The sequence below is a fragment of the Mustelus asterias genome, chromosome 2, assembly GCF_964213995.1.
Source record: "Mustelus asterias chromosome 2, sMusAst1.hap1.1, whole genome shotgun sequence".
Lineage (NCBI taxonomy): Eukaryota > Metazoa > Chordata > Chondrichthyes > Carcharhiniformes > Triakidae > Mustelus > Mustelus asterias.
Genome location: NC_135802.1, coordinates 72384024 through 72398901, shown reverse-complemented (window position 1 = coordinate 72398901; position 14878 = coordinate 72384024). Strand labels below are relative to the sequence as shown.

General features: G+C 42.2%; 1 protein-coding gene across 1 annotated transcript in view; it reads right to left on the bottom strand.

Moving 5' to 3' along the window:
* The window catches only part of epb41l4b (erythrocyte membrane protein band 4.1 like 4B), a 179892-nt gene extending 171842 nt beyond the window's left edge, over positions 1-8050 (bottom strand). Inside the window, exon 1 of the mRNA XM_078237070.1 lies at positions 7574-8050. Coding sequence (XP_078093196.1) covers positions 7574-7825 — 252 coding nt within the window. The 5' untranslated portion in view covers positions 7826-8050. The remainder of the gene's footprint in view (positions 1-7573) is intronic.
* Positions 8051-14878: the final 6828 nt, after the last annotated feature.

Genomic DNA, 14878 nt, shown 5'->3' with positions numbered 1-14878 from the left:
TGAAAGAACAGTGAAATGGCATTAGAATAGGCAGCACAGATGAGAGAGTTGGCACAGGCACAGTGGCCATATGGCTCCCTTCTGTGCAAGAATTTCTATAATTTTACTCAGGGAATCATGGCCAGAAAACCACAATAAAGCCTTCCAAGAACTAATTTCAAATCTTTCCAACACTAATATCCTAGCAACCAAAAGAGAAAACGCAGGAAAATCTCAGCAGGTCTGGCAGCATCTGTAAGGAGAGAAAAGAGAGCTGATGTTTCGAGTCCAGATGACCCTTCGTCAAAGCTTTGAGTTTCGAGTCCAGCTTTGACAAAGGATAATTTGGACTCGAAACATCAGCTCTTCTGTCTCCTTACAGATGCTGCCAGACCTGCTGAGATTTTCCAGCATTTTCTCCTTTGGTTTCAGATTCCAATATCCGCAGTAACTTGCTTTTATCTAATATCCTAGCTAGATTTATAACAAAGTATACAATCTCAGGATAGTAAAACTACTCAGCTATCAAGTTATTCATCTTCCTTTTCTCATTCCAACATAAAATGCATTGAAGTGTAGAACATTGTTCCTGAAAGCTGTTTTTTAGTAAAAATTATTTTCAACTGTCAAGTGATTCTTGCAACCAGGGTAGCATTGTTCTGACAGTGTTACTGAAAACTTGGCAACTTCTGTAAAGAAAATGACCAGCAATGGTATAGTTCCTAAAATAAAAATCCCAAAATGTTAGAAGGTATTTAAAGTATTTCAAAATGCTGTTCTATTGTCACAACATGAATCACTTTTGAGTTCATGGGGAGAAAAGAAACCAGGACCACAACTCTGCAGAGCAACTAATAGGGGGGCAATAAAGAGAAGGAAATAGGGATTGTGAGGCAAGAAAAAATCAAACATCTGCAAAACATGCAGCAACAAGATAACAGCATATTAATAGAATAGCACAGGAACAAGGGTGGTGCATTCAGCCGTTCGAGCTTGTTACCTAATTCAATTAGAGCATGGCTGGTCTGTACCTTAACTCCATCACCTTTCTTGCTTGGCTCCATATCTTTTTAATGGCCCTGGCCAGCAAAAACCTATCCATCTCACCTGGAATTATTAATTGAGCTAGCATTTACTACTTTTTGTAAGGGGAGTTCCACACTCCCATCATCCTTGGTATCAGGAACTGCTCACCTGGCTTGAATTTTATGATCCCCTTGTGCTAGAATCCGCCACCAGTGGAAAATGTTCCCTCTATCAATCCTTTCAAAATTTTATAAAGCTCACTCAAATCACCCATAAACTTTCAATACTTTGAGGAATACAAACCCAATCCACGTCATCGCTTTTCATAATAAAACACAAGTACATTCTGGTGAATCTGCATCGCATTCCTTCTAAGCCCAAGACATCCTTTCTAACGTGCAAAGCCTGGAACTGTATACAGTACTCAAGGTGTGGGCTACCCAGGGCTTTGAATAATTGTAACAAAGCCTCTTCCACTTGTATTTGCCTCATTGCAAAAGTAAACATTTCATTAGCTTTTAGATATTTTTTGCACCAGACTTAACGATTTTAATGATCTGTGCACCTAAACTCCTTTAGGACCTCCACTATTGCTAGTTTTCTCTATTTAAATAGTACTTGAATTTATCCTTTCTAACTGGTTTTCTAAAATAGAAGATCTCACATTTAACAATTCATCTGCTACAATTTCACCCATTCATTTAATCTATCCATGTCTCTTGTATTTAAAGCTCCTCTCTGCACTACTTAGTAAAGTGGTTTTAAAATTGGGACCCTCAAAATATTTTCTTCAGCAGGCAAGACAGCAAAAATTACAATGGGGGAAAAAGGGGAAGAAGGAATAAAAAAAACAAGCTGCTCACTTGTCTAAATGAATTGAAACTTGTATTAGTCCAGCACAAGCAACGACATGAAATTCACCCAAAGCTCCTAAATGCTCAGATTTCTAATGATGAACAGCAGCGAGTCTCGCAACTACACTCAATGTTGGGGGGCGGGTGTGTGGCGGTGGTGGTAGACAGCCAGCTGCTGCTACAGTACTCAGATGGATTCAATTTAGACTCACGCAGTGAGAAAGTGTCATTATGGTGCTGCCTGATCCGCTGTGTACTTCCAGCATTTTCTGTCTATGTTAATTTTGTGTTAGTTTGCTTTTCGTAATTGTGGAAATACGTTGTGTTCAACTTGTTCAAATGTTCCACTATGTCGCAATAATGCAAATTCCTTGAATGATTAAATAATAGGCACTGGATTAGGTTTGCACAAGTCACGTTCATGTGAGTACTCTGCAAAAGAATTGGATAGAAGGATACGCATCTTTTTATGGGAAGATTTAATTAAAATGAAACCTGCTTTGAGCCTGTTAAACCTATATATGGTGTGACTGCTGTAAGGCTGATCTGGCCAATAGCTGTTTGTATTGGATGCGATCTGTGAACTGATTGCCTGTTAATGGCATACATACACAATGTTTAACCACATTAAAGGCAGCTCATTTGGTATGTACTGTTAGTGCCATCACATTTATCCTTTAACTCAGGTTTTTCTGGCCTGTTTCATCATTGAGGAGTTTCACTAACATAGATAAAGTACTGCACTAATTACCCATTTTCTTAAAGGCATTATTATAGTGCTTACATGCAGCACTTTCCTATACAGTATTCTATTTTAGATCGGGGTTCCTTCAACCAAAGGTATTTAAGAACTATTTATTTAGTATACCATCAATCTTGCTGTCATCAGCAAACTAGATATACGGCTCCACTGTGTTGCTCAAACCATTAATACACAGTGAATAACTGGAGACACCATAGATCCTTGTGAGACACGAATAGTCATTTATTTACAATTTGAGTACATCTCTGTTTTCTACTTACTATCACAAACTATCTTCTAATCAAATCAATATTTTGCCTTCAATTCCATCAGTTTTAATTTCAACTAACAATCTCTCAAAAGAAACCTCATTGACTGCCTTCTGGAAGCACGTATGAAATGCTCCCGCTAACTACTCCTTCCTGCCAACTACTATTACTTCCTCAAAATAAATAAATTGGGTTATTAAACGTGGCCTGCCCTTTACAATTCCAGGTTGGCTCTCTAATCAGCTCAAATTCCTTTAAGCGCTATCACACAATTATAGATCATAGATTCCCTACAGCGCAGGAGACCATTTGGCCCATCGAGTCAGCACCGTCCACAATCCCAGGCCCCATTCCCGTAACCCGCATATTTACCCTGCTAATCCCCTGACACTAGGGTCAATTTAGCGTGGCCAATCAATCTACACTGCACATCTTTGGACTGAGGAAGAAAACCAGAACACCTGGAGGAAACCCACGGAGAGAATGTGCAGACAGAGCGGCCAATAAAAGCAAATTACTGCAGATGCTGGAATCTGAAACCAAAAGAGCAAATGCTGGAAAATCTCAGCAGGTCTGGCAGCATCTGTAAGGAGAGAAAAGAGCTGACGTTTCGAGTCCAGATCTGGACTCGAAACATCAGCTCTTTTCTCTCCTTACAGATGCTGCCAGACCTGCTGAGATTTTCCAGCATTTGCTCTTTTGGTTCCACAGTGACCCGAGGCTGGAATTGAGCCCGGGTCCCTGGCACTGTGAGGCAGCAGTGCTAACTAATGTGCCACCGTCACCTTAATTATAGATTCAAAAAAAATCCTGTTTTTTCTCTTCCTCTCTCATTTTTTTTCAAATAATAGTTACATGTGAAATTTTCCAATCTAAAGGGGCCATTCTTGAATTAAGCATGCTTTGGAAGATTATGGCCAAATAATTGCATGGTGGCATAGTGCTTAGCACTGCTGCCTCACAGTGCCAGGGATCTAGGTTCAATTCCCGGCTTGGGTCAGTGTCTGTATGGAGTCTGCATGTTCTCCCAGAATCTGCATGGGTTTCCTCTGGGCGTTCCGGTTTCCTCCCACAGTCCGAAGGACATGCTAGTTAGGTGAATTGGCCATGCTAAATTCTCCCTCAGTGTACCTGAACAGGCGCCGGAGTGTGGCGACTATGGAATTTTCACAGTAACTTCATTGCAGTGTTAATGAAAACCTACTTGTGACACTAATAAATAAACTTAATCTGCAGTTTTCTCACTTACTCCAAATCTTGGTTTGGAAACCATCAAGTCCTGGGGATATGTTAGTCTTTAGTGCTAACATATTTTTCTCATACTGTTTTCTGCTAAAGTAACTTCTGTGCATTCCAATCCCTTTGTTTCATTATTAAACTTCCCTGGGTCATCGGGAATATTGTGAAGACTGACTCACTAATTATCCAGCAAATCTGCCATTTCCTTCTTTATATTTGTAATATTTGTTTTAAACAGGCCCATATTACCCTCGAGTACCTTTTTCTATCCAATAAAATGGCAAAAGTTTGTGTTAATCTTGTTATCCCTTTGCAAGTTTCTTCTTGCATTCCTTTCGGCAGCTATTATATTTTTGTCTTCCATTGCTGAATTTTCTCTCTCCCGGTCCCCTATCCTTCGCAATGTGCTCGTGCCTTTAGTTCTGTTATCCCTCACGATTTTCCTTGACCACAGCACTAATTTGGTAAGCAGTGCTCTTGCCCCTTAGAGATACAATTTGGTCCTGTATTGAGTTGAATTATTTTTTCAACTTCTTCCACTGTCCAACTGCAGATTTACTCGTGAACAGTTTTAACCTGTTTGCTGTTCTCAGTCTCCGTCTCATCCGCGAAGGTTAGAGGCACCAAAGTCTCGAATCTGAGTAACTGTTAGGTTTGGCAAGGAGATACTTCCAATGTTATTGGAAGCTATCATATTATGGAGGCTGTTAAGACAATAATTTAACAGTAAAATATGTGTATCTAAATCCATGAGTCTAACTCATTACTAAATCTAGTAGTTGTCATTTCACAACTTTCACAATGTTTCATGGGGCGGCACGGTAGCACACTGGTTAGCACTGCTGCTTCACAGCTCCAGGGACCTGGGTTCGATTCCCGGCTTGGGTCACTGTCTGTGTGGAGTTTGCACATTCTCCTCGTGTCTGCGTGGGTTTCCTCTGGGTGCTCCGGACTGTGCTCCCACAGTCCAAAGATGTGCGGGTTAGGTTGATTGGCCATGCTAAAAAATTGCCCCTTAGTGTCCTGGGATGTGTAGATTAGAGGGATTAGCGGGTAAAATATGTAGGGATATGGGGGTAGGGCCTGGGTGGGATTGTGGTCGGTGCAGACTCGATGGGCCGAATGGCCTCTTTCTGTACTGTATGATTTCTATGATTTCATCATGGCTCCTGCTCTGCCCAAGACTGCAAAGGGTCATGAATGATGCCCAGTCCATCACGCAAACCAGCCTCCCATCCATTGACCCTGTCTACACTTCCTGTTGCCTTGGAAAAGCAGCCACCATAATCAAGGACCCCACCCGCCCCCGGACATACTCTCTTCTACCTTCTCCCGTCGGGAAAAAGATACAAAAGTCTGGGATCACGTACCAACCGACACAAGAACAGCTTCTTCCCTGCTGCCATCAGACTTTTGAATGGACTTACTTCGCATTAAGTTGATCTTTCTCTACGCCCTAGCTAGGATTGTAACGTTACATTCTGAACTATGAATGGCACACTTTGTCTGTATTGCATGCAAGAAACAATACTTTCACTGCATACTAATACAATAAATCAAATCAAACTTGGTTTTCAAATTGAACTTTTGGGGATGCTGAATTTACTCTGAGTTTAGATTGCCTTTTTTTCTTGCATTATCCCACATCTCTCAAACTCACGTGCACAGATTTGTAACAAATCGTAAGAGCCTTTTTCAAATGTTTTCCACTTTTCTTCATTGAACTCCATTTGTTTATAGAAATATTTAATGTCTTTTTAATTCAGCGTTGGAAATTTTGGAGCGCGTTTTGCCCCAGTCAGTGAATGAACCCAGCCCACCCCCCAAACTGCGCTCAGCATTCAGCCAGGCAGTGAAATAGTCTGAAACTGTCAGAAAGAACCAACGTGAAGCGCAAACACCCTCTCGCCCACAATAGTCACCAACATCAACTATCAAGATGACGCTTCCGCGATCGGAAACGAAAGGGTTAAAATACAGAGGGAGTTTCCGCGGAAGATTGGTTTTGAGAAATGTAAACAAAGACAATAAATCGGTTTCTTAACCCCACCCACATTCAGTTAAATGAAAGCAGGCTTCAATTCGGGATTAATATTGCATCGGAAAAGTGAGGGCACCTAAATTTCCCACGTTGTCAAAATAACTTGATTTTCGTCGGCGCAGTTTTTCATGTCACAGTTTTTGTTTAAAAAAACTTTCTAGAAGAACTGAAAACAAATATTTCTTGAAAACAAATCAGGAAAACGACAAAAGCTGCACAATAAACATCGGTGTAATATCTTAATGTTGTTGCTGGGTTCCTGCTAGATTTACAATCCAGCCACGGCTTGGCCAAATGTGAAACTAATGGATTGACTCAGGCAGCTCCGGGATTTACACAGAAACCAAATGTGTCAGGCAGTTTCGGCCAAACCTCTTTTGCGTCCATCACAGTCAACTTCCGTGTGAGGTTCTGCCATACTTATTTATACAGTGAAGACTCCACCACTTTCCAGCCATCCCTGAACTTTAACCTAAAATTGATCTCTCCGTTTTTAATTTCTAGTCTGTCTGATTCCTTTGTACATTTGCTATCCAGGGTGTAGCTGTGTGTTTGCGGTTGTAACCTCGGTAAAACGCTCATTCAGATTTTATGTATTAAATCTGCTCATTATATAACTGAGCAAATTATATCCACCCCCTGTTTATGGTCAACCCTCTTCACCTTCAATGGGACTTCTTTAGCTGGCACATCCCCTCCCTCACAACCCCCCCCCCCCCCCTTTCCTCCCACAGGGGTTCTTTCCCCTCACTGTCCGACTTTGTGGGATCTGTTGCATGTGCAGATTCATTTACGTTCTTTCCATCCAGGCTTTGGATATGCAACAGATCTTTTTTCTAATGTATTTATCTTTTCTTGCCAGTATTAATAGCACAGCCTGAAGTAAATGGAGTACATATAAGTATTACTCGACGCAAAACGTCGTTGGAGCAGGAAGGTAGAAGACAACAAGCACAGTTGCCTTCACCTATCAATCCACTGAGAAATGCTCAACTCCGCTAATAGTTCTCCAATAGTGTAGCCCCGTTTCTCAAAGAAAGAGGTATCATTGAGCAAAGATTCAAGTCATGTAAATAACCGTGAATAAATCAAGTTAAGCACAAAGGAATCCAACTCTAAACTGCACAGGTAGAGGCTGGGTCAGATCCTCAACCAAACTAGAAACATTGAGAGACAGGTGTGGTATCCTGTTCTGTGATGCACTTTCATTTAAACCTAGGCACAGATCTCGCCTCATCCTCGGCCCAGATGGGTACAGGTCCCATACCTAACCAGGCACAGGTGGGTATAGATCCAGCTTCAAACTGTGTAGACTGAGCTCAGTTCCTGCCTCTAACTGGGCACAGTGGGTACACTGCCGGGTGGGTAGATGTTTGGTTTATAATTGATCACAGGTCTCTCAGCTGGCACTCTGCAAACTCACCGGCAGTTCCACACTGACATCCGTGCCGTCCAGAAGCTGCACTCTGCAGGTCAGGACCGACTTGCTGTGACCTGCCGCGGGGATGTGCACCATGGTGCCGGTCGGCACAGGTGTGGCGGACCGAACTCCAGCGCCGACAACTGTTGCTGGGTCCCGAGCTCCGCTATTCCCGCCTCCCCTTCCGCCATCCCGCTCGTCCATGTAGCGGCGAACCGAGCGGCGCCCGAACGTCCTCCGCAGAAACCTCATCATCTTCGCCGGGATGGTATTCCTCAGGCTGATCGGCCGACACTTGTGGCTGCTTGTCCACTGGGTGCTGGTGGCGGGTGTGAGTGCAGCCCCGGAGAGTCAGCCAGCGGCGGCGGCGGCGGGCTGCACATTGACCGAAAGCTCGAGCACCGAGCGCAGCCAGGTGAGAGCGGAGCCCGGGCAGCGCGGCACTGGGCATGCGCGCACCTCCACCCGGCCAGCCGCACTGAGCATGCGCCCAGCTGCACGCCCGCCGCACAAGCCCGCACTGGGCATGCGCCATCCTCACCGACCGCCGGCGGCGGAGACGGAACCGCGCATGTGCACAGCACCTGGCTCTGCTCACCTGGCCGGAAGTGACGTAGGTCCCTGGCCAGGTGGCTCCAAGGCGAGGCGGAAGTGGCTCCTTCAGCTCTTGGTGGAAAGGCAGCTTTAGAAATAAAAGGCAAATTACTGCGGGTGCTGGAATCTGAAACAGAAAATGCTGGTTTGACAGCATCTATGGAGAGAAAATAAAGCCAACGTTTGGAGTCTGGTGACCTTTTGTCAGAGATTTATAAATTGCTGCTCTTTGTGAAATGTGAACAGTAAGAAATCTCACAACACCAGGTGACCACCTGATGAAGGAGCAGCGTTCCGAAAGCTCGTCTTACCAAATAAACCTGTTGGACTTTAACCTGGTGTTGTGAGACTTCTTACTGTGTTCACCCCAGTCCAATGCCGGCATTTCCACATCATGAAATGAGAAACTATTGCTCCTCAAATTCTGTTCCTGGCTCTATAACCATCTCAAGAATGTCCCGAGAGAGTCATTTTGAAAATATTACTTGTTGAGAGTTTTTATTTTGTTTATTGATGCTGAGTAGAAATAATTGGACAAAGTTGTACACCTCATAGAATCATAGCTAAATTGCTCAGTGTCAAGAGGATTAGTAGGGTAAATATGTGGGGTTACGGGGATAGGGTCTGGATGGGATTGGTGTCTGTGCAGACCCAATGGGCCGAATGGCCTCCTTCTGCACTATAAGTATTCTATGATTGAATCCCTACAGTGCAAAAAGAGACTATTTGGCCCATCAAGTCCGCACCGATCACAATCCCACTCAGGCCCTATCCCCATAACCCCACTTATTTACCCTGCTAACCCCCTGACATGAAGGGGCATTTAGTGTAGCCAATCAACCTAACCTGCACATCTTTGGACCGTGGGAGGAAACCGGAGCACCCAGAGGAAACCAATGCCGACACAGGGAGATCACGCAAACCACACAGACAATGACCCAAGCCGGGAATCGAACCCGGGTCCCTGGCGCTGTGAGACAGCAGTGCTAACCACTGTGCTGCTCCTAATGTACACCTAATGTACTATTGTGCTCACCTATTATACATACCACCGAATTTGCTGAGTTTGAAGATAGTGTTTTTCAGTTAAACAATTTTAGAATGATAGGATCTGATAAGCTTTCATTTTTTTCAGCAACAATGACCCTGGTTTTACGAGGTGCTGACTTAGTCTTATTCTGATTTTGTTTTCTCTTGCTATCTTGTATTTCCTTCAATCTGTATAATTTTCAACATTTTACTTTTGCAGGTTCTCAGATAAATTTCATTCAGTGTGTATCTGGACTATTTACATGAAGAATTGAACATAACAAAATATAGACCATTTAGCTACATTCAGTGACATTGTGATTGATACCTGCTTTTTTTAAATCTCAAAAGTTTACCAGAGGGAAGCAATTTAGTCCATTTTGTCTGTGTTGATCAAAATAAAACTAGCATAATCCCACTTTTCAGCTCTTGGTCCATAGTCATATTATGGCACTTCAAGTGCATGTCCTAGTACTTTTTAAATTGTATGCTGCCTCGACCAACCTTTCAAGTAGTGAGTTCCAGACCCATTTTTCAGTATGGGTCAATTACCAAATACCCACCGATCTAACCCTTCTCCCAATTTTTTTTACTCTTTCACAGGACATGGGCATTGCTAGCTCGGGCAGCGTTTTTATTTCCCATCCCTAATTACCCTTTAGAAGATGATGCAGTCTGTGTGATGCAGCTAAACACACAGTGCTGTTGGGAAGGGAGTTCCAGGATTTTAACTCGGTTACAAGAAGGAATGGTGATATCGTTCCAAGTCAGGATGGTGTGTGGCTTGGAGGTGAACATGCAGGTGGTGGTGTTCACATGCATCTGCTGCCCTTGTCCTTCTAGGTGGTAGTGATAGCGGGTTTGGAAGGTTTTAAATGTATGACCCCTAGTTAGTGACTGGTCTGCTAAAGGAAATAGGACCTTCCGACCCACTATCTCGGCCCCCTCATAAACGTCTCTTTAGCTTCGTCTGTTCCAAAGAAAACAATCACAGCCGATCCAATCTTTTCTCATAGCATAAATTCTCCTGTCCTGACAACATTCTCCGAAATCTCTGTACCCACTCTAGTGTGATTGCATTCCTCGTGTGATGCAGTTACTAGAACTGTATGCAATAGTAGCTCAATTTGCTCATGACACAGAGGAGGGTAAGTTTTTGAGAGAACATAGCGTCTACAAAGAGATATAGAGAGGTTAAATGAGTGGGTAAAAATCTGGCAGATGGAGTATAATGTGGAAAATATGAACTTGTAGAAAAGCAGTATGTTATTTAAATGGTGAAATACTACAGAATTCTGTGGTATGTGGGATCTTGGTGACCTGGTAGATGAATCACAAAAAGTTGATATGCATGTACAGCAAGTGATTAGGAAGGCAAATGGAATTGATTTGATTTATTATTGTCACATGTATTAGTACAGGGGTCTCCAAACTACGGCCCGCGGGCCACATCCAGCCCGCAGCAGGCTACATCTGGCCCACAGCCAGTGGGGCGGGACGGGATTCCCGCTGCCATAAACACTCCCGCGTCCAGAACCCCGCCGCTGACTCAGGATCCGGACGCGGGGATGGAAGCCACAGGCCAGACATTTGCTGCCGCTCCGCGCGGTGTCTGATGGACCCCTGGGAATCCCCGCCCTCTTTACCGGCCTATTGTCCAATCAGAGCTGCCGTCCTGTGACTGACAGTTCATTAAACGAATCAGCAATTGAGACATCTCTTATCTAATTGCCGCTCTGCATTGACTGAGTGACAGCTGCTTTATCCAATCCGTAAGCTCCATCTGTCTGAAATGAGCGAGAACAATGACAATGATGGCGGCAATTCGGACCAGTTCAGTTATGGAAGGAAAAAAGAAAAGAAAAGTGGACAGTGAGTGCCACCTGTTTAATGAAAAATGGGGTGTAAAGTACTTCTTTGTACAAGCAGGTGATAAAGCCTTGTGTGTCATATGCAACAAAACTTGCAGTTTTGAAGGAGTACAATGTACGTCGGCACTATGAGACCAAACATGAACCAAGTTATTCCCAATTCACAGGAACACAGCGTTCGGAAAATTTGAATCAATGCAACGCAGGTTGCTTTCCCAACAAGCTTTTCTTACGCAGAAGATAACTGAAAATGAAGCTTTAACCAGGGCCAGTTACAAACTAGCTTATGTGTTGGCTAAAAGAGGAAAGCCATTCACCGATGGAGATCTCATCAAAGAGTGTATAATGGAAGCAGTGGAAGAGTTATGCCCAGAAAAAGCAAATCTGTTCAAAATCATCAGTCTTGCGCCAAATACTGTTGCTCATAGAATTGAGGATATAGGAAGCAATATATTTCATCAAATTGCAGACAAAGCAAGAAATTTTCAGTTGTATTCTCTCGCACTTGATGAATCGACTGATATGTGTGACACATCACAACTCCTAGTATTCATCCGTGGCGTCGACAGTGAATTTAATGTGACACAAGAATTAGCATCAGTGCATAGCATGCACAGCACAGTAACTGGAGAAGACATCTTCAAAGAATTGCAAAAAACTGTGTTAGAATATAACCTGGAGTGGAATAAACTGCAATGCATGAAATTGATGGAGGAAAGAACACGTCTGGGGTGAAGAAAGGTTTGGTTGGACAAATCACAAAAGTTTGTGAGGTTGGTGGATTCTCAAAGTCCATGTTTCTGCATTGCATTATCCATCAACAAGCATTGTGCAGAAAGTATTTGGATATGTCTTGCGTTCTGAAACCTGTTGTTTCAACAGTGAATTTCATTCGATCTCACGGGTTTAATCATCACCAGTTTCGTGATTTTCTGAAAGAAACTGATTCTGAGTTCGGTGACTTGCCTTATTATACAGTAGTTCGATTGCTTAGTTGTGGAAAGGTTCTATCACGGTTCTTTCAGCTCAGAGAGGAAATTGATTCCTTTCTCACAGTGAAGAATCGACCCGAACCACTTTTATCAAACACTGACTGGCTTTGGAAATTGGCATTTTTTGCAGACGTGACAGGCCATATGATTCAATTGAATCTGAAGTTGCAAGGTGAAACAAATTTGATTTGTGATCTATTCGCGCATGTCAAGGCATTCAGGGCAAAACTGATGCTATTTCAAGGACAGCTGAAAGTTCATAACTTGGTTCATTTTCCATGTTGTGAAAAATTTCACGAAGAAAGTGAAGCAGAATTTCCTTCTTCATTTGCAACAGAAATCATTAAGGACTTGCAAAAACAATTTCAGGAACGATTTTCTGATCTTGATGGAAACACAGATGAAATAAAGCTCTTTCAAAATCCGTTTGGCTGCAATGTTGAAACACTCCCAAGTCAGTTTCAAATGGAAATTATTGATCTCTAATCAGATGACATGCTGAAAGACAAGTATAAAGCAGGAAATCTGATCCAATTTTATAAATCTTTGCAGCCTGAGCAGTTTCCAAATTTGAAGCGATTTGCTTGTGGATTTGTATCAGTTTTTGGTACAACGTACCTGTGTGAACAAACATTTTCAAAAATGAAGTATGTCAAGTCCAAATATCAAGCAAATTTATCTGATGAGCATTTGAAGTGCATTCTAATAATTGGCTCCTCAAGCTTGAAACCTCAGTTCAGCAATATTTTGAAATTAAAAAAGCAGTTCCATCATTCCCATTAGTCTTGTGCAAAACTTCATGATTTGTTGGTTACGAATGAAAACTCCAATTGCCAGAATTGTGTAGAAAGGTGCAGTCTGAATTTATTTTTGTTCGACCTTTATTAATGGTTCAAGTTTATTTTGAATTTCTTTGCTTTGTTTTACTGAAGTTCTTTCTTGGGGCGTGTTTACTTTTCTTATTGTGTGCCACAAAATTGGGCAAATTCTCATTTCAAGTAAACATTTGTAAATTTTCAGTAAATAAAATTAATTAAAAAATGAATAGCCTGCTTTTCTCATCTGCAGTTAAGTAATTGATTATTTTGTCAGAGCATTTGGGGTTTGACATTTTTACTCATTATATATTATTTCTCAGTGTAAGCACGGCATTATTTCTTTGTAATTGTCACATTTCTCTTTTGTTCTGAATCATATCATGTTGATTACAAAGATGATCCAAATAAAACTTATTCATTCATTTAAATTTTATTCATTCATTTATAAAACTAATTTTTTTTCTTTGACCCCCAAAAATGTGTAAAATATACGATGTGGCCCTCGTACTAAAAAGTTTGGAGACCCCTGTATTAATATATAGTAAAAAGTCAGTTAGTACATAACCTAAGACTTTTGTATCTTTTTCCCGATGGAGGAAGGTGCAACAGAGTATGTCTGGGATGCGTGGGGTCCTTGATTATGCTGGCTGTTTTTCCAACCAGTGGGAAGTGTAGACAGAGTTAATGGATGGGAGGCTGGCTTGTGTGATGGACTGGGCTTCGTTCATGACCCTTTGTAGTTTCTTGCAGTCATGGCCAGCACAGGAGCCATACCAAGTTATGATACAACCAGAAAGAATGCTTTCTATGGTGCAACTATGAAAGTTGGTGAGTGTCGTAGCAGACATGCTGAATTTCCTAAGCCTCCTGAAAAAGTAGATGCATTGGTGGGCTTTCTTAACTAGAGCATCGGTGTGGAGGGACCAGGACAGGTTATTGGTGATCTGGACACTGAGAATGTTGGCTTTTATTCCAAGTATAAAAGTAGGGAACTGTTGCTACAGCTGTATAGGGCCTTGATGAGACACATCTAGATTATGATTTTGGTCTCCTTGCTTAAGAAAGGATATAATTGCATTTGGAGCAGTCCAGAGTAGGTTCATGACTGATTCTTGGAATGAAGGGGTTAATTTGTGAGGAAAGATTGGGCAGGTTGGGCCTACACCCGTTGGAGTTTAGAAGAATGAGAGATGTTTTTATTGAAACATACACCCTGTCATGTCTTTTCAGGATCTTGTATGCTGAGTGAGTTTGTGGGAAGGTTTAGAACTAGGGGCACAGTTTCAATATTAGGAGTCTCCCATTTAAGTTGGAGATGAAAAATCGTTTTGTTTGTTAGTCTGTGGGATTCTCTTAGGAGCGCAAAGGAGGTTCTGGGTCAAGGCTGAGTTAGATTTATTGATCAACAGGGAGTTGAGGGTTATGGGAGGCAGAAAGGAAAATGGAAGTGAGGCCAAAGTCAGATCAATCATGATCTTATCAAATGGCCTGTTGCTCTTAGTTCCTATGTTCGTGTTGAGTACTCTAGCTGGGCCTGAACTGGTGTTCTAGCACAAGCTCCTTACTCTTATATTCTCTACCTTAGCCACTAAATGAAGGCATCGCATATGCCTTCTGGACGACCTTATCCACCTGTCCTTCCAGTTTCACGGATCTGTGGACATGCACTCCTTTACATGTCTCGGTAACTTGCCATTTATAGTGTGTTCTCTTGCATTCCTTGCTCACTCCAGAAATATTACCTCAGACTTCTCCAGGCTGAATTGTATTTGTCACTTTTCTATCCAGCTGACCTGTTAATTGATATCTCCCTGCAATTTACAGTTTTCTTCATCAATATCAAGCACAGAGCAATTTTCGTATCTATTGCAAACTTATTAATCATGCCACGTACATTTAAGTCAAAATCATCAATATATATCATGAAAAGTAAGGAAGCTATTACTGAACTCTGCAGAATTCCACTGGAAATAGCCTTCCAGTCACAAAAACTCCTGTCAGCTA